The sequence below is a fragment of the Schistocerca cancellata genome, chromosome 1 (genome assembly GCF_023864275.1).
Source record: "Schistocerca cancellata isolate TAMUIC-IGC-003103 chromosome 1, iqSchCanc2.1, whole genome shotgun sequence".
Lineage (NCBI taxonomy): Eukaryota > Metazoa > Arthropoda > Insecta > Orthoptera > Acrididae > Schistocerca > Schistocerca cancellata.
The window spans coordinates 1,172,798,299-1,172,819,842 of NC_064626.1; the positions used below are offsets into that span (position 1 = coordinate 1,172,798,299).

General features: G+C 40.6%; 1 protein-coding gene across 1 annotated transcript in view; it reads left to right on the forward strand.

The window, feature by feature from the left end:
• Positions 1-21,544, forward strand: part of LOC126094110 (ionotropic receptor 25a) — a 216,765-nt gene that overhangs the window by 81,041 nt on the left and 114,180 nt on the right. Inside the window, exons 7-8 of the mRNA XM_049908770.1 lie at positions 4,599-4,832; positions 19,382-19,573. Of these exons, the coding sequence (XP_049764727.1) occupies positions 4,599-4,832; positions 19,382-19,573 (426 nt within the window). The remainder of the gene's footprint in view (positions 1-4,598; positions 4,833-19,381; positions 19,574-21,544) is intronic.

Sequence of the window (21,544 nt, forward strand, 5' to 3'; positions counted from 1 at the left end):
TAGGGGATCATGGAGGAACTGTATAAGGGGGGCTATGCTCCAGACTGAACGCTGAAAGGCATAATCAGTCTTAAATGATGATGATGAGTGTGTGTGCCTGGGGGCCTCAGTCAACATGTTGGACAGGCTACTCTGGCAGCCATTGTAGGATCAGGATTCAAGTGACTGCAGATTGTGGCTCACGCTGGTAGAAGCGATGGATGTCATCTGGGTTCCGAGGTCTTACTTGGATAACTGGAACGACTAGCAGAGAGGGTTGACAATACCAGCCTCGCTCATGGAGGTTCAATGAGGCTCACAATCTACAACATAGTCCCCAGAATAGATGGTGGCCCATAGTTACCTGTCCTGATGATTTTAATTTTTTTTTCTGAGTTAGTAGGATGATAGTTAAAATGGTTCAGATAGCTCTGAGCACTATGGGACTTAACTTCTGAGGTCATCAGTCCCCTAGAACTTAGAACTACTTAAACCTAACTAACCTAAGGACATCACACACGTCCATGCCCGAGGAGGGATTCGATCCTGCGACCGTAGCGGTCGCGCGGTTCCAGACTGAAGCGCCTAGAACCGCTCGGCCACTCCGGCCGGCCGATGATAGCTATTGCACTTTAATTGCTCTGAGAATGTGGAATGATTTATTTCATATTCCAACAGTTGATTCTTCTTCGTAATATGTTTAAAAAATCACCCTTGTCATTCGTATGTATACTGTATGACAACTTTGACATCCACGTTCGCATATTCCAGATTTCTAGAATTTGTCCCTCTTGATTGCTGGTTGGCTTAAGTTTGTTTAGAGAGTTTGCGCAATTTATATGCTATCTTGAGGTTCTGTCTGCTACTCTGTGTGATAATTTATGTGTGTCAGTCATAGTATATAAGAAGTACTTTGTTTCTGTGTGGTGTTGTCACTGTGTATGTGTGGTATGTATTTGTTGATTGGAAAGAAGCCATATAGGTTTTACATAGTGCACTAATCAAATCACTAAGACGCAGACTTTCTATTGCATCTCTTTCCGTCTCAGTTTACCAATAAAATATTTCTTAGTCTGCTAGCTTCTTTTCTTCATTCCTCTGCAGTAGATCCTAACGCGCTTCGTTACTGGAATGTTATAATGGCCTACATAGTGCAGTATCTGCAGCCCAGAGGCGAATCAAAGGGAAGCGGGGGAGGGGGTCTTCAGCGCTTCAGCGCTTCCCAAAACTGCAGCTGTTTCACCTTAATCTAAAAAAAATTCCAACATAGTTTTCACACTTAATGGTCTCGAAAATTTTCTCGCTGTTGTAATTGGTATTATATTAGATTAAGAAAATACTTCCGTTTACTCTATTCTAAAGGATCTGAAGACGGTACTGCGATCCAAAATGTCTATGAACGCACGACGAATTAGTGCTTAAATGAGCTATCATTTTTTTAAGAAAATCACTCTCTCTGAGAGACTAATTGGAGAGATTCTTCAATACAAACAGACGAGTATAAGCGGCCTTAATGATCGTGATTCTGTTATGCAAGCGTTGTCTGGTTGTCCTAGATCTGACTGTCATACTTTGCACGCGCTGTGGAAAATATTTGCTTGTCTACCTGCACCTATTGCTACAGTAGAAAGAAGTTTTTCTTCAACATTGCGGCGTACAAAGACATGACTGAGGTCGACAATAAAGGAGGATCGACTTAATGGCTTCGTTCTGTTGGAAACACACCCTGGCATGGATTGTTCCATTGACGATGTAATTAACCAATTTGCCAGGAAGACCAGGCGCATAGAATTCATCATTTAAGGAGGAGAACCACAATTGTAACTTTTTTGTACGAGGGTCACTCTAAAAGAAATGCACACCATTTTTGTAAAAATACAGTTTTCATTCTGTATGTGTGAAAGTTATACAGTGTGTAGATACATCCTTCCCGCTTGTTTTAAAACTTATTTCAACCTGTTCCCGTGAGTGGCGCCGTCACAGCATGTCTTCAAGATGACTGCTACACTTGACGTTCGTCAGAAGCAACGTGCTGTCATAGAATTCCTGTGCTGTGAAAACGAGACAGTGGGAAACATCCATAAGAGGTTGAAAAAGGTGTATGGAGATGCTGCTGTCGATCGCAATACAGTTAGTCGGTGGACAAGCAGGTTACGTGATGAAAGCGGGCACGGCAATTCTGAGGATTGTCCTCGCAGCGGCAGGCCTCGCACTGCACACACTCCAGACAATGTGCAGAGAGTTAACGAATTGGTGACTGCTGACAGACGCATCACATTGAAAGAATTGTCACGCTACGTTGGGATAGGGAAGGAAGTATTTGCAGAATACTGAAACTGTTGGCGTTAAAAAAGATTTGTGCCAAGTGGGTTCCCAGGATGTTGACAGTGGCTCACAAAGAAACAAGAAAAACGGTATGCAGCGAACTTTTGGAACAGTACAGGAATGGTGGAGATGAATTTCTTGGAAGAATTGTGACAGGTGATGAAACATGGCTCCATCATTTTTCACCAGAGACGAAGAGGCAATGCAAATTCACCCAAGGAAAAAAAATTCAAAACCACACCTTCTGCTGGAAAAGTTATGGCTACGGTGTTTTTCGATTCCGAAGGACTCTTGCTTGTGGACATCATGCCAAGTGGAACCACCATAAATTCTGATGCATATGTCACGATACTGAAGAAACTTCAAGCTAGACTGAGTCGTGTTCGACCACATCGGCAAAAGCAGGATGTTTTGCTGTTGCACGACAATGCACGGCCACATGTCAGTCAAAAAACCATGGATGCGATCACAAAACTCGGATGGACAACACTGAAACACCCGCCTTACAGTCCTGACCTGGCTCCATGTGAGTATCATCTCTTTGGGAAACTGAAAAACTATCTTCGTGGAATAAGGTTTGAAGATAAGGACTCACTTGTGCACGCTGCCAAACTGTGGCTTCAACAGGTTGGTCCAGAATTTTAGCGTGCGGGTATACAGGCGCTGGTTCCAAGATGGCGTAAGGCAGTTGAAAAGAATGGAAATTATGTGGAGAAATGAAAATATTGTTCCTAAAGGATGTATCTACACACTGTAAAACTTTCAAATATGTAGAATAAAAGATTAATTTTAAAAAAATAGTGTGCATTTCTTTTGGAGTGACCCTTATAACGGTACTTTGCGGGCAGGCGTGTCAATTAGCATCATATTAATTAAAATCGGGGAAGAATTAAAAAGGGGAAAGTAATACGAAACTTTAATAACCGCACAGTATTACTAAGAAGCAATATAATGAAAAGTAATAAAAAGCAAAGTAGCAAAGACCAAGCGGGACAGAAAGATATAGGGCCGCGTGTGTTTCTTATACATACAGAAGAACAAGTAACACATTATTGAGCTCTCTTCCTTCAGTTATCGCTAGTCGATGAAAAAGCGGTACGCGACTGCTAAATTCGTTAAGGAGATTATTTTAAGACTCTTCAAGCACGTATAAAATACATTACGTGTGACGATGTGATCAGAGACGTTTATTGTCTGGTGAAGTGAAAATGAATCCGACAACGTAATTCGTACTTTGTGTTAGCTAGGAAAAATACTCTTGGGAAACTATTATGGTTGTGGAACCCACGAACATTGTGCGTAACGGAAAGATATAGTTTACGTAATTCTGCATTTTATAAAATGGTGAAACGCATGTCCGCGGAACATCAATAGAATCTTATCCTTGGACGGTTGCGGGGGTAACTGATACAAACAACGCGCCAGCATAAAAAGTAGTTGGCTTATTAACTACCAGATATTAATTAACGGGGACCTAAAATACTAAAAAATAAGGATAGGATCATCACTTCCAATCCCGGTTCATACTTCATATTTAATTAGTGAAAAGAGAAGTGTTAATAAACAAACTAAATTTCAATTTTATCCTCGATTTTGGCTTCATTACGTAGTCTTCACTACATGATATACAATATCTGTGGAAGTTGTATGCAACGTATCGTCATAATATTTAGCCAGCCAATATTATGGGACACCAAAAATGTAAATACATGAAATTGTTCTTACAGCGGATGTATAGTGCGTGAGTGCGACGAACTATATTGAGAAACTGAACATCCATTACGTACTTGCATGTTTATCTGCGAAAATGGTCCTTGTCGGTACATCAGCATAGAGTTCGAATAGAATCGCTGGAACATTGCAAACCATTCAGATTAATCGAACAGCTAAATACGCATAATGCTGGTACCACCAGGATGTGTTCTTTCTCCTCACCCCCGTGGCAGCAATTGAGTTAAGAGACAGCCGGGAAATACATTTAAATCAATTGACGACCATTGAGCTAGAGTCACGAATTTTTAAACGTCCACTGCCATGTATGAAGGCGAGTGACACCACGAGTGTTAACGTCGATCGAGGGGTGTCGTCGTGATCGTATTGAATGACATTGAGCGGTTACACCCTCGTATCATAAGGTGGCATTGTCTTGTATATATGTATAATCAGTTTAAATAAAACTTTCTTAAACTCTGCATGTGACTTGGTTATTTTTTATTACGGTAAAGCTGAAGGTAGCTCAAGATATCTTTAGCGCCCCCTCCTCGAGGTTCTTCTGTATCCGCCACTGGGTGCAGGTGGCGCCCGCGTACCTGCGAGCGGCGCTGTCCGCCGTGGTGGAGGCGCTGACGGAGCTGCACAGCAAGGGGCTGGAGGTGCGGCCGGTTGCCAAGCAGTGCAGCGCCGCCGACGCCGGCTCGCCGTCGGACGACGAGGGCGACGGGGGCGGGGGCGTGGACGCCGAGGACGCCACCGAGCCGCCCCCCAACGCCACCGGCAACTACGACGCCTTCCTCAGGGCCATCGCGCCGGTAAGCACCGGGGTGACCAGCTCTCTCCCGTATTACGGCAGTTTTCTCTTACCCCTCGCGACTCACAGGCTGAACGCCTCTTTCTCCCGTATATTTCGTCACTGATCACTGTTGGAAACGTTAATCCCTCAAAGTACAATCGATAGTTCGAGTTCCATGATCGATAGATCTCGTAAAGGTTTCGTATAATAATCGACACTGTTGTCGACATACAGTGTTACTCCCGTTCTTGATTCTACAGAAAGAAGAGAGTTTGGCTCAAGGGAATGTGAAGAGTGAAGAAGCAATGGCGTAGAATGAGATTTTCACTCTGCAGCGGAGTGTGCGCTGATATGAAACTTCCTGGCAGATTAAAACTGTGTGCCCGACCGAGACTCGAGCTCGGGACCTTTGCCTTTCGCGGGCAAGTGCTCTACCATCTGAACTACCGAAGCACGACTCACGCCCGATACTCAAGGTTTTACTTCGGCCAGTATCTCGTCTCCTACCTTCCAAACTTTACAGAAGCTCTCCTGCGAACCTTGCAGAACTAGCACTCCTGAAAGAAAGGATACTGCGGCGACATGGCTTAGTCACAGCCTGGGGGATGTTTCCAGAATGAGATTTTCACTCTGCAGCGGAGTGTGCGCTGATATGAAACTTCCTGGCAGTTTTAATCTCATTCTGGAAACATCCCCCAGGCTGTGGCTAAGCCATGTCTCCGCAGTATCCTTTCTTTCAGGACTGCTAGTTCTGCATGGTTCGCAGGAGAGCTTCTGTAAAGTTTGGAAGGTAGGAGACGAGATACTGGCCGAAGTAAAGCTGTGAGTACCGGGCGTGAGTCGTGCTTCGGTAGCTCAGATGGTAGAGCACTTGCCCGCGAAAGGCAAAGGTCCCGAGTTCGAGTCGCGGTCGGGCACACAGTTTTAATCTGCCAGGAAGTTTCATAGCAATGGCGTAGTCTACGCATCTAGAGGGGTCGTGACAGGGGAAATGTTAACTTCTCAGTACTGTACTGGTAACCTACGGATGCGCTTGCCTCGTACCGATCAGTAACTGTGGTACAAACAACACAATGAAGCAACAAGGAGCCGTGCAAGAGGATTATAGAGACCCTCGTTACATTATCTATTTCTCAACTGACTCACACAACGCAAGAAAATTTCTCAATGCTTCGAAAGAGTTGATTCCCCTATGAACAATACGTGGATTTTTCAGAAAAACAGCAGCAGACAATAAAGTCAGAACTTATGATAAAAACCATTTTGTTTATAACTGCAAACAGTATTTTAAATTTGCACTAGAAGCTACAAGATTGTAGAATTCTACAGCTTCTGTACATAAACACTTGTAGAGAACACACGATAAATATGGGAAAATTTGTAGGATTGTATTGTGACTGTATTTGTGTATTATATGCAGTGAACAAATAAATTGTTATGTTTAAGTTAATTTAGATTATTTTTCATTCCACAGACCCAAAAAAGAGAGGATAGTCGTAGTGCGGCATATGTCAGAAAAAATATAGCAAACACATTTAGAACACTTGAGTGTAATATTCATCTCTGAATTTGCACCACAACTAAATCTTGTTACACGCTTTTTTCGGTTTGTGCAGTTACCCATAACATGCTACCGTATGACGTAATAGAGTAAAAGTAAACAAAATATGCCAGTTCTTTTATATCTCCATTGTAGCCCATTCCAAGAAAATTCGACGGTCTTGTGGATCCGAAATTTCTTGCTGTTAAATCTCCCTTAAACGTTTCCTAAAACCAAGGTCAGATGTTGACCATCTCCCTCAAAACGCCCTAGTAGCAACCTCCACTCCAGATGTGCCCATGCCTAATTCTAGGGTGGTAGCCAGGAATAACTATATCTGTGATTAACTGTATATTGTTGTACATGATGTATTTCTAAATATGACCTACACAGTAAGGACCTGAAGGCCACGCGATGCCAACCGATCTCCGTGTCTTGATCTGCTAGTGACGTCATTTGATTCTGGTCTGAAGGGAATGAAGTAGACATATTCCTGTCCCAATGGCTGTCAGTTTTCCAAGCTTTGGCTCCGCTATTTGCCTTCCATCTCTTCACTCTTCCTCATGAAGCTGAGTGCACTCTTTTTTCTTCTTCTTCTACGCATGGGCTATTCTGTACTTAGTTTATTTCAAGTGTTTATCCTTTATTGTATTCCATGTTTCTCTCATCGTTTCTCGAGGTTTCTCCCTTCTTTCTTCTGTCCAAGTGACTCCCGTCATCTTCTGTTTTCCACGGAAACCTTTGGAATCTTGTAATTTCTTTCTGAGTAGCAGTCGTGCCTCAGTATCCCGCGGAGCGATTAGGATTTCTTCTCTGTCCCTTCCAATTACTTTGCACCATGTGTCATCCATTTTTAGGTTATCGAAATGAATGAACAGGCTCTTTGTCGGTCTGTTGGTATTCATTCTTTGTATGAGGCTACAGAGAGTTTTCTTCTTTTCCCTATCAAGACTGTAATTTTTTCAGTGCATGTGTAACATTCACTATTATTTGGTCCTGTTTATCGTGTTTGCTCTTTAATTTGTACCGAAATTTTCCTTAGTATTTTTCTTTCTGTGATTACTAGTGCTTCTATCATCGCCTTTTCGTTTAGAGTTAAAAATTCTGCTGCATAATGTGCTCCTGGTCGAATTACTGTGAAGTAGAGTCTATAGCATTGAGGTATATTTATTTCTTATTATATACATCATTAGTGAGGTACTACAGTGTTTACATCTGCTTAATTATTGCTTTAAGGGCGTCTTTCTCCCAAATGCCTTCCACAATATTTTTTATTGATTTATTTATTCATACAGGGACCATTTGACAATGATATAGGTTTCTTTATCATAATGAAAATAAATAGCTCAAATATATATAAATATAGGATATATGTTGTTAGGAGGATAAGAAAAGTGGTCGCCTGTGCACCCATAGAAGGAACCATCCTGGCATTTCGAATATATGAATTATGCAGCCAACTGGTTGCAAAAGTTTAATGTAAAAACCTTGACCAGGTTTCATAATACGAAGGGTATCTTCTTCAGAAGGAAGTCACGTAAATTACATAACGTAATGTCTTCTCTTTTAACAAGCTCTATCTGAGTAACAATTTTTACTGTTTCCATGGAGAACTTTACACCATATTTTCTGTTGTTTCACTTGAGCTCTTTTGCTTATCATGTATGTATACAATGTAATTTATGTGACTTCCATCTGAAGAAGTTACCCTTAGTGGTATCGCAACCTGGTCAAAGTTTCTTACATTAAACTCATGCAACCAGTTGACTGTATACTTTGGACATTGAGAATTTATTTACGGTTGCTGCTGCTGGCCATGTTTAAAATTGTGAGATCTCGCTGGAATGATTTAGGAAAAACGTTATGAGATGTTCATAAAATCTGTTTATTGAACAACCAGTTTCAGGCTGCAGACTATCAGCAGGTTCATCAAAACATTTACAATCTGATGATGATCTGTGGGCCGAAACTGGTTGTTCAATAAAGAAATTTTATCAGGAGCTGTTGCTGGCAAATCAAGAGGGCCTCTAAACCTTCTTAAAGCATATCAGTTTAGGAAACCCACAGAAAATCTAAATTAGAATCAGCCGACAGAGGAGACTCCATCCTCCTGAATATGATGTCATTGTCTTAACGACTTCACTGGCTCATTCGGCTTGTCCCTATTGTACAATATGCTTCTGATCGTGCACAATTTGCACAAGATAACTTATATAATAAGAAAGTAGTTTAGCACTGTTTCTTTACAGTGGATCACGAACATGCTGATACGCCCCTCGTCATCCTTTCAATCTGTCCGGAAAACTGACTCTAGACCCACACACATGATATCATGCTCCACGCAAACCTCCATGTCCTTCCATAGTACGTCTGGAAAACTGAGTCCGTTTCTTCCCGCACCACGAGTGAGATGTTTACCTCAGGAGAATGGAGAATAACAAAACATTTTGATACAAGATTTTCTCCATTCCAATGTGATTATCTATTTTAGTGTGACAGGATATATTGTTGTCCCGTTTCGTTAATAAACCCTACTCTGAATAATGTTTAACTGTGTAGCAGATATTATTACTGCCTTTTAAAATAAAGCTATACATGATGATTTTTTTTCACAACGTAAAAACTCTATGGATTGAACGATGATAGGATACACAACAAAAAATGTCTAATGAACGTATGTCCACTTATTGAATGATACATTGTTACAGAGACTGTTATTTAGTTGGTTGGTTGCATGTTACATTGATCAATTTCACGGTACAGTAGCCATTGTGATGTGGAACGTGTCAAGCACACACACACACACATATATATATATATATATATATATATATATATATATATATATATATATATCAGTACAATGTTAAAGATTAATATTTCTATTATTCACCCCATTCCCTTAAATAGCACAACATGCACATACTATATTTATAGATCTATTTATTCCTATTCATGAATTCATCTATGGTATAGAAGGAGTTGTCAAGGAGATATGATTTCAATTTATTTTTGAAGCTATTACTGCTGTCTGTCAGGCATTTTTATTTCCTCTGGTAATTTGTCAAAACTTTTTATAGCAGCGTATTTTACCCCTTTCTGTGCCAAAGATAGGTTGAGTAAAGGATAGTGTAAGTCCTTTTTTCTGGTATTATAATCATGAGTGTCACTGTTGTTTTTAAACTGGTCCATGTTGTTGAGAACAAATTTCATTAGTGAGTAAATGTACTGTGAGGGTGTTGTAAAAATTCCCAGACTTTTAAAAAGATACCTACAAGATGTGCGACTGTGAACCCCACACATTATTCTAACCACTTTCTTTTGAGCAGTGAATACTTTTTGTCTAAGTGTTGAGTTACCCCTAAATATTATTCCGTATGACACCAAAGAGTGAAAGTATATCCTCAAAATTGGCAATTATTCTGACTGCAAAAGTTGCTGAACCCAGTCGCTTTAGAAGATCCAAAATATGAATTTTCCAATTAAGTTTCTCATCTATATGTACACCCAAAAACTTAGTATGCTCCACTCTGACTACTGACTTCTGTTAATGTGTTACTTTTATTGAAGGAACTGTACTTTTTGCAACAGAAAATTGGATGTACTGTGGTTTTTCAAAGTTTAGAGCAAGCCCATTTGCTGAAAACCAATTAATGTCTTTTCCAAAGACCTTATTTGTATCATTTTCAATGGGAGTTTCTTTTACTGGACTACGGACTAATATGCGCTGTACCATGTAGCCATATTGAGAGTATGCATGGTTTCCTCCTGGAAGGTGGTACTGTTCTTCATATGTCATGCGCTAGCGCCCTCTCCTGCCATAGTCATTGGTGATATTGTGTCTGATTCACCTCTCTTGCTGATTCACCTCGTAATGGCTGTGATACAGCGTTGTACACAATGGTTCCGTATTCGAATCGAGAGCTTGCCAACGTGTTGTTTACCTACGGAAAAGCAAGTGGCCACGGGTGGTGAGCAGCAAGGTTGTATCAGGAGACTTATCCCAGTCGACAACAACCACAGCATTCAATGTTTACTACAGTGTTTCAGCGTTTGTCTGAGGAAGGGTAGTTTCAGGAAGCAGGAAATCATGAAGAATGTACCCAAAATGTTCGGACACTAGATTTGGAGGAAAATGTGATTAACACTGTGGAAGGCGACCGCCAGTGCAGGGTAAGCCAGACGACCGTGTGGAACATTCACCATGACAATTGTTACTACCCTTATCACTTACAGCGTGTGCAGGGCTTACTAGCGACAGATTTTCCACATCGGGAGCAGTTGTGTCACTGGTTTCGTCACGAGGCAACCATCATTCCGGGACTTGTATAATCCATCCTATTCACAGATGAGGCCACCTTTACGCAGAGTGTTATCTTCAACTTTCATAACAGTCATATGTGGGATAGTATGCAGATCCCAATGGTATGGTGACGGCGAATGATCAGCATTGGTCAGCCAGAAAGTGTGGGCTGGGATCAGTCTCCCTTCCACGTCGCCTAACAGGTCGGAACTATCGGCGTTTCTGCGGGTGACTTTGCCTCCCCTGTTGGAAGAAGTGCGATTGATGATTCAAAGGTCTATATAGCTGCTACATTATGGTGCTCCGGCCCACTTCGCCGTTAATGTCTGAACGCATTTCAGTCACGTCTTCCCAGGTCGGTGGATCAGATGCTGGGGTCCAGTGGCATGACCTGCTCATTCAGTGGATTTCAGCCCGTGCGATTTCTCGTTATGGGGCATCTCACCTCAAAAATATCGTGTATGGAGAGCCCATTCCAGATGCGGAGACACTGGAGCAGTGTACTCGTGTGCCTTTGACACTGTTCGGATGCAGCTTGGCCGATGTAAACGTGTGAGACAGAATATGCTACGACGCGTACAGGCATGCATTGAGTCACATGCAAACCATTTTCAACTGTGGCTGCATGGAACAGCGTATATTAGATCGCAGTTTCTGTAACAATAAATTGTCTCTAGCATGGAAACCGTGCATTTCCGACATAAGTTCATTATACATTTTTCGTTTCGATTCCTCTCATTGCTCAATCCCTAGAGTTTGTACACAGTGGAAAAAATTGCGCTGTAGGGTCAATACGTACCAAGTGGTCCAAGAAAAAAATAATTGGTTGCTTGACCATCTCAGAAAAATTTTATATTTGCTGGGTTAATTCACCAATGTTTAGTAGTCACAAAAATACTTTTTTTAAAAGTTGATTGTTTATTATTTTGAAATGGCGGCCATATTTGTTCCAGGCCGCATGCGTTTTTTCGTATTTGCAAGCATCTACATTTTTTTACAATTATTCAGTAGTGGGTTGTCCTAAGCCTTTCAGATAAAATGCTTTAGTTCAACACTCTCTGGGCTACAAATTAAAATCATTATCACTTAGCTGAATGTATTCTTTAATATATTTTTAACAGTTAAAAGTTATCAGCCACAAATTTAAAGAACTCAATTTTTGAACAGTAGTTTTCCAAAGAAAGATTAAATTTCTCAGCTTTAATATTTTTTCTGCTATTACACTCTATAGTATAGTTACTTTTTATAGTATAAATGGTGAGCAGCTTACACTTAAAAAATACACTATTTTAAAAAATTGATTTTTTTTTAGTTTTTCCATTTTGTGACCTGCAATATCTTTGTTGGGGGACCAGATAAAAATCTGAAAATTTCACAGTTAATAGACCTTTATGATATCAAACTTCAGTATAAATTTTAACATTGAGATTCAATTGGAAGTTATGGAAAATATATTACAAACACGAGTCAAATATACGTTTTTTAACATCTGCCATATCTAGGCCTATGGAATAAAATATAGCAGCTACAGTATATAATTTAATCATATCTGTGATTACTTACCTTTTTTATTGAAAATAAGACTACTAATTACATTATATTGTTCTCTTATTTGTTTTTAGTACATCGCTTATTGAACATTTGAGAAATTTGTTCACCCAGTCACAGTTGTAAATTCCTTGGGAGACAGCTTCCTTAGTACATTTTTAAGTGGCGTCCAAACTTGATCCCTCTCAATTTTTTAAAAGATGTCCCTGGTCCTGGAGGGTGATAAAATACAACATGTACATCTTAGTTTGACAGTCAATATTATCAACTTCGCCAATCCACCACTGTTCATCGTAAACACAAGCCACTATGTCTTTATTTTGAAGAACCAGTTGTACAAGTTTTTCACACTGATGAAGTTCACTATCAGGAGAAGTTAATGTGATCTTACACTTCAATAAGTTGTGTGAATGGGGTACAAAACAATGAAAAGATCGAGTGACTTTAATCTTCTGACAAGTGTTGTACCTTTCCTTCAAGACATTGTCATAGACTTCTTGTATTTCCTCACATTGTACAAAAACTTAGGTAATTCCTTTGATATGTTTTTTACAGAATTCAAACATTTCTTGAGGTGTTATGATATGATTGTCATCAGTCCACTGCAGACTTGCTTTTGTGACACCTCGCTTTGTTGTACCCCCAACACCATCACAAGCATTCTTCCCATGGCATGAAGCGAAAAAGTGCCATTCTACATCAAACCCAAAATCTTCTTTATGAAAGGAGATGTTAATAAATTTTTGTTGTTTTTATTAACTTGCTGCCCCATCAGAAAAGTAAATCAGATTTTTTATGGAAGGATAGTGCCATTTAATGTAGTTTGTTAATTTTAGTTGAAAAATGTGCACTGCTGTAGTGTTGTGTTCAAGGTAGTCACTTATGACACAAAATCTGTGGGTCATTAGTTTACCTTCATCTGTATAATAGAATACAAATGGTTGAACTGTGGCCTATTTGTTTACCCAGTGGTGCCCTTATACTTCATCTTGAACAACAAAGTCAGCAAGAACTAAGCAGTCATCAGCTGCCAAGGTTTGCTTTTTGTCTTTCAAAAATTTACTTTGACCTTTTGCAATAAAATGATGCATTATCAGATTTTCAAGGTTAGCCACCAACACTTCAAAAAACTCTTCTCGTTATTTTACGACTGTCACCATTTCACTTCTGTCTTGTCACCCATTGTTTGTATTTTATATTGTCACGCATCAAATCGTCTTCTTCGGATTCTTCAAACATGGCAAATAAGGCTTGCTTGCCTGGACAGTCTACACATTTTCCCTTGATCATACATACAATTGTGACTGTCAATATTGCATACCATAACAGCCAAAAGGTCTTTTTAGTCAACTCTAAGAATTATGAACTTTATGTTCTGATGGTACAAAGAAACACAAACATTACAGGTGCCAGATGCCCCTGCAACAATACATTATCTTGGTCTCAACTCGCAAAACTTTGATCTTCCAATTTTAATGTCAGGATTTTCTTTTTTAAATCCAGTGAATAGTTCACTTAAATTGCACAGTATTAACCTTTTTTGTCTTTGAATCTTAGAACTATTTTCTTTCACAGAAAGTCTTTTTTTGCCAGACATTAAATGGCTGTTATTGTCATCATCATAATACTTAATAACTTTATTGATTGTGTTTTCATCTACCAAATTAGATGCACTTTTCTTTTGTAATGCTGGTAAAATTCCCTGTTCTTTTACTAATTGCCTTGTTAACTTAACAAGATGTTGTGACACATTAAATTCATCACTAACGTTTGCTCGACTCCAAGAATTCGACAGTAAACTTATAATCTTAATTTTATACTCTTTGTTTGAAATACTAATTTAGTTTTTAGTTTTTCTATCAAATCATCATATTCGGTTGGTGAAGTTTTAGAACCTCCATCTGTTTTAGTACAAATTGTATTTTGAAATGAAACTTCGTAATTCTTATTGACTGTAGCTGACACTTTCTCAGTTTTTGTATTCAAGGCACTTGGTGTTTTATCTTGACTTAGTTTTCTAATTTTACTAGCTCACTATATACTCAGGATTTCACAAGCTGTATCTACTTTTTTAATGGTTGCTGATAAGTCACAAAATTCTGTATCTGAGGTTTCACTGTCATCTCTCTTGTGAATTATAAATATCTTAGAATAACATGTCAGACACAATGATTTTCCTGGTATGAGATTGACAAAAGGGCTTTTATTTTTAGAAAAATGATCAAATCTTATTTCTCCCAGACCTTTTGCTATAGGTTTCTTATATTTCTCAAAAGGGTACATGCAAGACTGACCAAAAAGGTGATGAAATTTTTTAAAGTATTTCATTTCGTGGTACTTGCATGTTGATTTGACCACTGAGACGACTCGTAAGTAAAACAACACTTTTTCTTCTTTACTGTAATCTTCGATTAAAGTAATGTCTTTAGGATACACTCCATACACACTTTTATTACATGTTTCATTAACAATAATACCAACAGAACACTGAGACACAATTTTTCTACTGCACACTTCAAGAACTTCTAGCTAAATAGCTGTGAGTAGACAATTGTTGAACCATGGACCTTGCCGTTGGTGGGGAGGCTTGCGTGCCTCAGCGATACAGATGGTCGTACCGTAGGTGCAACCACAACGGAGGGGTATCTGTTGAGAGGCCAGACAAACATGTGGTTCCTGAAGAGGGGCAGCAGCCTTTTCAGTAGTTGCAGGGGCAACAGTCTGGATGATTGACTGATCTGCACTTGTAACATTAACCAAAACGGCCTTGCTGTGCTGGTACTGCGAACGGCTGAAAGCAAGGGGAAACTACAGCCGTAATTTTTCCCGAGGACATGCAGCTCTACTGTATGATTAAATGATGATGGCGTCCTCTTGGGTAAAATATTCCGGAGGTAAAATAGTCCCCCATTCGGATCTCCGGGCGGGGACTACTCAAGAGAATGAAATTATCAGGAGAAAGAAAACTGGCGTTCTACAGATCGGAGCGTGGAATGTCAGATCCCTTAATCGGGCAGGTAGGTTAGAAAATTTAAAAAGGGAAGTGGATAGGTTAAAGTTAGATATAGTGGGAATTAGTGAGAAGTTCGGTGGCAGGAGGAACAAGACTTTTGGTCAGGTGATTACAGGGTTATAAATACAAAATCAAATAGGGGTAATGTAGGAGTAGGTTTAATAATGAATAAAAAAATAGGAGTGCGGGTTAGCTACTACAAACAGCATAGTGAACGCATTATTTTGGCCAAGATAGACACAAAGCCCATGCCTACTACAGTAGTACAAGTTTATATGCCAACTACCTCTGCAGATGATGAAGAAATAGATTAAATGTATGACGAGATAAAAGAAATTATTCAGGTAGTGAAGGGAGACGAAAATTTAATAGTCATGGGTGACTGGAATTCGTCAGTGGGAAAAGGGAGAGAAGGAAACATAGTAGGTGAATATGGATTGGGGGGAAGGAATGAAAGAGGATGCCGCCTTGTAGAATTTTGCACAGAGCATAACTTAATCATAGCCAACACGTGGTTCAAGAATCATAAGAGAAGGTTGTATACCTGGAAGAATCCTGGAGATACTAAAAGGTATCAGATAGATTATATAATGGTAAGACAGAGATTTAGGAACCAGGTTTTAAATTGTAGGACATTTCCTGGGGCAGATGTGGATTCTGACCACAATTGGTTATGAACTGCAGATTGAAACTGAAGAAACTGCAAAAGGTGGGAATTTAAGGAGATGGGACCTGGATAAACTGAAAGAACCAGAGGTTGTAGAGAGTTTCAGAGAGAGCATAAGGGAATAATTGACAGGAATGGGGGAAAGAAATACAGTAGAAGAAGAATGGGTAGCTCTGAGGGATGAAGTAGTGAAGGCAGCAGAGGATCAAGTAGGTAAAAAGACGAAGGCTAATAGAAATCCTTGGGTAACAGAAGAAATATTGAATTTAATTGATGAAAGGAGGAAATATAAAAATGCAGTAAATGAAGCAGGCAAAAAGGAATACAAACGTCTCAAAAATGATATCGACAGGAAGTGCAAAATGGCTAAGCAGGGATGGCTAGAGGACAAATGTAAGGATGTAGAGGCTTGTCTCACTAGGGGTAAGATAGATACTGCCTACAGGAAAATTAAAGAGACCTTTGGAGAGAAGAGAACCACTTGTATGAATATCAAGAGCTCAGATGGCAACCTAGTTTTAAGCAAAGAAGGGAAGGCAGAAAGGTGGAAGGAGTATATAGAGGTTTTATACAAGGGCGATGTACTTGAGGACAATATTATGGAAATGGAAGAGGATGTAGATGAAGACGAAATGGGAGATAAGATACTGCGTGAAGAGTTTGACAGAGCACTCAAAGACCTGAGTCGAAACAAGGCCCCGGGAGTAGACAACATTCCATTTGAACTACTGATGGCCTCGGGAGAGCCAGTCATGACAAAACTCTACCATCTGGTGAGCACGATGTATGAGACAGGCGAAATACCCTCAGACTTCAAGAAGAATATAATAATTCCAATCCCAAAGAAAGCAGCTGTTGACAGATATGAAAATTACCGAACTATCAGTTTAATAAGTCACAGCTGCAAAATACTAACGCGAATTCTTTACAGCCGAATGGAAAAACTGGTAGAAGCCGACCTCGGGGAAGATCAGTTTGGATTCCGTAGAAATATTGGAACACGTGAGGCAATACTGACCTTACGACTTATCTTAGAAGAAAGATTAAGAAAAGGCAAACCTACGTTTCTAGCATTTGTAGACTTAGAGAAAGCTTTTGACAATGTTAACTGGAATACTCTCTTTCAAATTCTGAAGGTGGCAGGGGTAAAATACAGGGAGCGAAAGGCTATTTACAGTTTGTACAGAAACCAGATGGCAGTTATAAGAGTCGAGGGGCATGAAAGGAAAGCAGTGGTTGGGAAAGGAGTAAGACAGGGTTGTAGCCTCTCCCCGATGTTATTCAATCTGTATATTGAGCAAGCAGTAAAGGAAACAAAAGAAAAATTCGGAGTAGGTATTAAAATTCATGGAGAAGAAGTAAAAACTTTGAGGTTCGCCGATGACATTGTAATTCTGTCAGAGACAGCAAAGGACTTGGAAGAGCAGTTGAATGGAATGGACAGTGTCTTGAAAGGAGGATATAAGATGAACATCAACAAAAGCAAAACAAGGATAATGGAATGTAGTCAAATTAAGTCGGGTGATGCTGAGGGAATTAGATTAGGAAATGAGACACTTAAAGTAGTAAAGGAGTTTTGCTATTTAGGGAGCAAAATAACCGATGATGGTCGAAGTAGAGAGGATATAAAATGTAGACTGGCAATGGCAAGGAAAGCGTTTCTCAATAAGAGGAATTTGTTAACATCGAGTATAGATTTAAGTGTCAGGAAGTCGTTTCTGAAAGTATTTGTATGGAGTGTAGCCATGTATGGAAGTGAAACGTGGACGATAACTAGTTTGGACAAGAAGAGAATAGAAGCTTTCGAAATGTGGTGCTACAGAAGGATGATGAAGATAAGGTGGGTAGATCACGTAACTAATGAGGAGGTATTGAATAGGATTGGGGAGAAGAGAAGTTTGTGGCACAACTTGACTAGAAGAAGGGATCGGTTGGTAGGACATGTTTTGAGGCATCAAGGGATCACAAATTTAGCATTGGAGGGCAGTGTGGAGGGTAAAAATCGTAGAGGGAGACCAAGAGATGAATACACTAAGCAGATTCAGAAGGATGTAGGTTGCAGTAGATACTGGGAGATGAAGGAGCGTGCACAGGATACAGTAGCATGGAGAGCTGCATCAAACCAGTCTCAGGACTGAAGACCACAACAACAACAGACAATTGTTGGTGTAAGGGGGAAGACAACAATCATACTTGTGTAGGCTTGCAGATGCAATTGTTAGCCTGCTGAAACACTTATCACAGCATTGTTTCGACAAATAATCATTAGTTGGTGTAATGTGGTGTGTTTCATTATGCAATTGGTATACTTTATTTGATTAGCTTACTAGATATCGCAGATGTTAAAAAACGTATTTTTTATTCGTGTTTGTAATATATTTTCCATAACTTCTAATTGAATCTCAAAGTTGAAATTTATACTAAAGTTTGATATCATAAAGGTCTATTAACTGTGAAATTTTCAGATTTTTATCTGGTCCCCCAACAAAGATATTGCTGGCCACAAAATGGAGAAACTAAAAAAAATCCATTTTTAAAAATAGTGTATTTTTTAAGTGTAAGCTGCTCACCATTGATGCTATAAAAAGTAACTATACTATAGAGTGTAATTGCAGAAAAAATATTACAGCTGAGAAATTTATCTTTCTTTGGAAAACTACTGTTCAAAAACAGAGTTATTTAAATTTGTGGCTGATAACTTTGAACTATTAAAATATATTAAAGAATATATTCAGCTAAGTGATAATGATTTTAATTTGTAGCCTAGAGGGTATTGAACTAAATGCATTTCATCTGAAAGGTTTAGGACAATCACTACTGAATAATTGTAAAAAATGTAGATGCTTGAAAATACGAAAAAACGCATGCGGTCTGGAACAAAAAAATGGCTCTGAGCAGTATGGGACTTAACATCTATGGTCATCAGTCCCCTAGAACTTATAACTACTTAAACCTAACTAACCTAAGGACAGCACACAACACCCAGTCATCACGAGGCAGAGAAAATCCCTGACCCCGCTGGCCTGGAACAAATATGGTCGCCATTTCAAGACAATAAACAATCAATTTTTTAAAAATATTTTTGTGACTGCTAAACATTGGGGAATTCACCCAGCAAATATAATTTTTTTTCTGAGATGGTCAAGCAACCAGTGCTCGACCACTTGTGTGGATTGACCCTGGTATATTAATCTTTTCCATCCCCTGTCGCAATTCATTGTACAATTGTGATCCCTGATAGAAAATGTTCAATTCCGCTCATCAACAAAAAATTCCTCGAGGTACCAGGAATCGAACGTGTGTCCTGGTGATGCCAGTCGGTTACAGAGATGGACTTCATGTTTGTTTACGATGTTAGATTTTTTTAACGACATGTGTTTGATATTGCTTCACGGAAATTGTAGCCGCTCTGGCTTCCTATTCACGAAATATTCTCTAATTTCTTGATTGCGTATACGATTTCGACAATAATGCAGAGGTGTTTATCCTTCCTACAGCGTGGACAAACCAACTCGACGCTGTTCTTCCGCATGCAGGCGGCCCAGCTCACCTTCAACACGCCGCTGCAGCTGCGGATGGTCAATCGGTCGGAGGAGATCGATCTCGGTAACTGGTCGGCAGAAAAGGGGCTGCAACTCAACACGCAGCTCAAGCCTGCCAAACGCTTCTTCCGCGTCGGCACAGCAGAGGTGAGTCTCGAAGCGTCGAAGTGCACAATGGAAAAGAGCAAACGACCCTGTGATTCATATCGAAAACATTCGTTCCAGAGACCCTCTGGAATAAATACGTCCGAGTCACGATAGCCGTCAATTGCCCATCACGTCACGTCAATGTCAGAGTATATTCATATACGACATCACATCAAATCACGTAAGTTTCACGTCACGTCAATTCGCTTGAGTCCAGTACGGAAGTGTGAAAGTCAGGTTATGAAATACCATCGGTCACACAAAAAGTCGGAGTATAGTATCGAAATTGAGGTAGTAACAACGATGAAGTTGATTAATGCCCAAAGCAAACTTCATAACGTATTGTTACAACCTGAGGGACTGTGATATGTCAGAACGACCGAGAGATGTGGTCTGGGAGAGAGGGATGACTTACGCCGAAGCGTGCAGAGAAGCACAGTCGGCCCTTCCTGAACTCGGCGATGGCGCCACGGAGCATGCATGGGTCAGTGGCACCTGAATCTGGAATCTACAGCGTCGGCGTCCGGCTGCCCAGCCTTGAGGATGTAGCGATCCTACTCGCGCCATGGCTAAGTGGCCGCCGCGTGCGTTGACTGTGTCCGTGGCCCGGAACACGGCTGACTGCTTCATCAAGCGTTGCTCGTGGGCCCCATGTAGAGCGCCGATGGGAAACAACCGACCGCCTTCCTTATACTGAGCCTCAGCAGCTGCGGCCGTCCGCCCAGGGCAGCTCATTCGGCGCCTGCAGACAGCTCTGCATCCAGGAGGCCGCGTGTTCGCGCCTGCCCCGCCCCTATGGACGCCACCTTGCAGTCCGCCGGACGATGCCATCCAGAGAGCGGAGGCTAGCAGCCCTCTCGCTCCTCGCGCTTTTGTAGCTCCAAGGTGCGACGCGCCCCACCACAGCGATGATGTGTCCGTGCAGCGAAAGTTGGAGGTAGCTCCAGCGGGCCGGTTGACCGCCGATATCTATCACAAAAAGGTCGCCTTTGTTGGCCTGCAACTTAAACAATCGTCGTTCTCTCCGGTTCTAGACGTGGACAAAATGGCGAATAGACTATTTGCTTTGTGCCTCCGGGCTCGATTATTCATACGTCTTTTCCCTATGCCTCTGACGTAGTTCCTCTATAGGGGATAAGCGAAGTGCTCTTTGATAATTACAAAATCAGCTTTCCTCAGTCCACTTCGGCCCCTACAGGCAAGTCACTAGGCGTTGTTGTAGCTGCAATGTATGGGTTCTTTACAGCACGTTGGTACCCTATGCTGTCCTGATTACTTCACATCTGCCGGCCGAAGTGGCCGAGCGGTTCTAGGCGCTACAGTCTGGAACCGCGCGACCGCTACGATCGCAGGTTCGAATCCTGCATCGGGTATGGATGTGTGTGATATCCTTAGGTTAGATAGGTTTAAGTAGTTCTAAGTTCTAGGGGACTGATGACCTCAGAAGTTAAGTCCCATAGTGCTCAGAGCCATTTGAAACATTTGAACTTCACATCTGTACACAGTGCCCGCCGGGCCGTGCCCTCAAACCTGCGAGCGGTCTTGTAAACCTGACTCGCCGAATACTTTGCAAAATATCAACATCGACCGCGCCTGCCATCCGATGTGCCAACGTTCCCTTAATTACTGCTTTCCATTCATAGCTCCGCGAGATCTACAGGAATTCCACAAATCCACGCCTGTACGTATTCGTGGCGCAGCAGCATGTTCTTGATCAATTTTGTGTGATAAAGCGCTGAGAAGTGAAACGACATTTCAAAACACCGACAACAATAAATATATACATAAGAAAACGTCAAACAGTATGTATAATAGAATAGATGGAGCCTGGTTGCCCTACCCATTACGCTTGATTTTCCTACGCAGCAAATAACGTCGTAAACAACTGTATTTTTCTCCTTCAATAGAGCTGACTTTTTCTCTTAACAAAAGGTTATTCAGTGAAAATTGATTCATCAATTTATGTTTTTA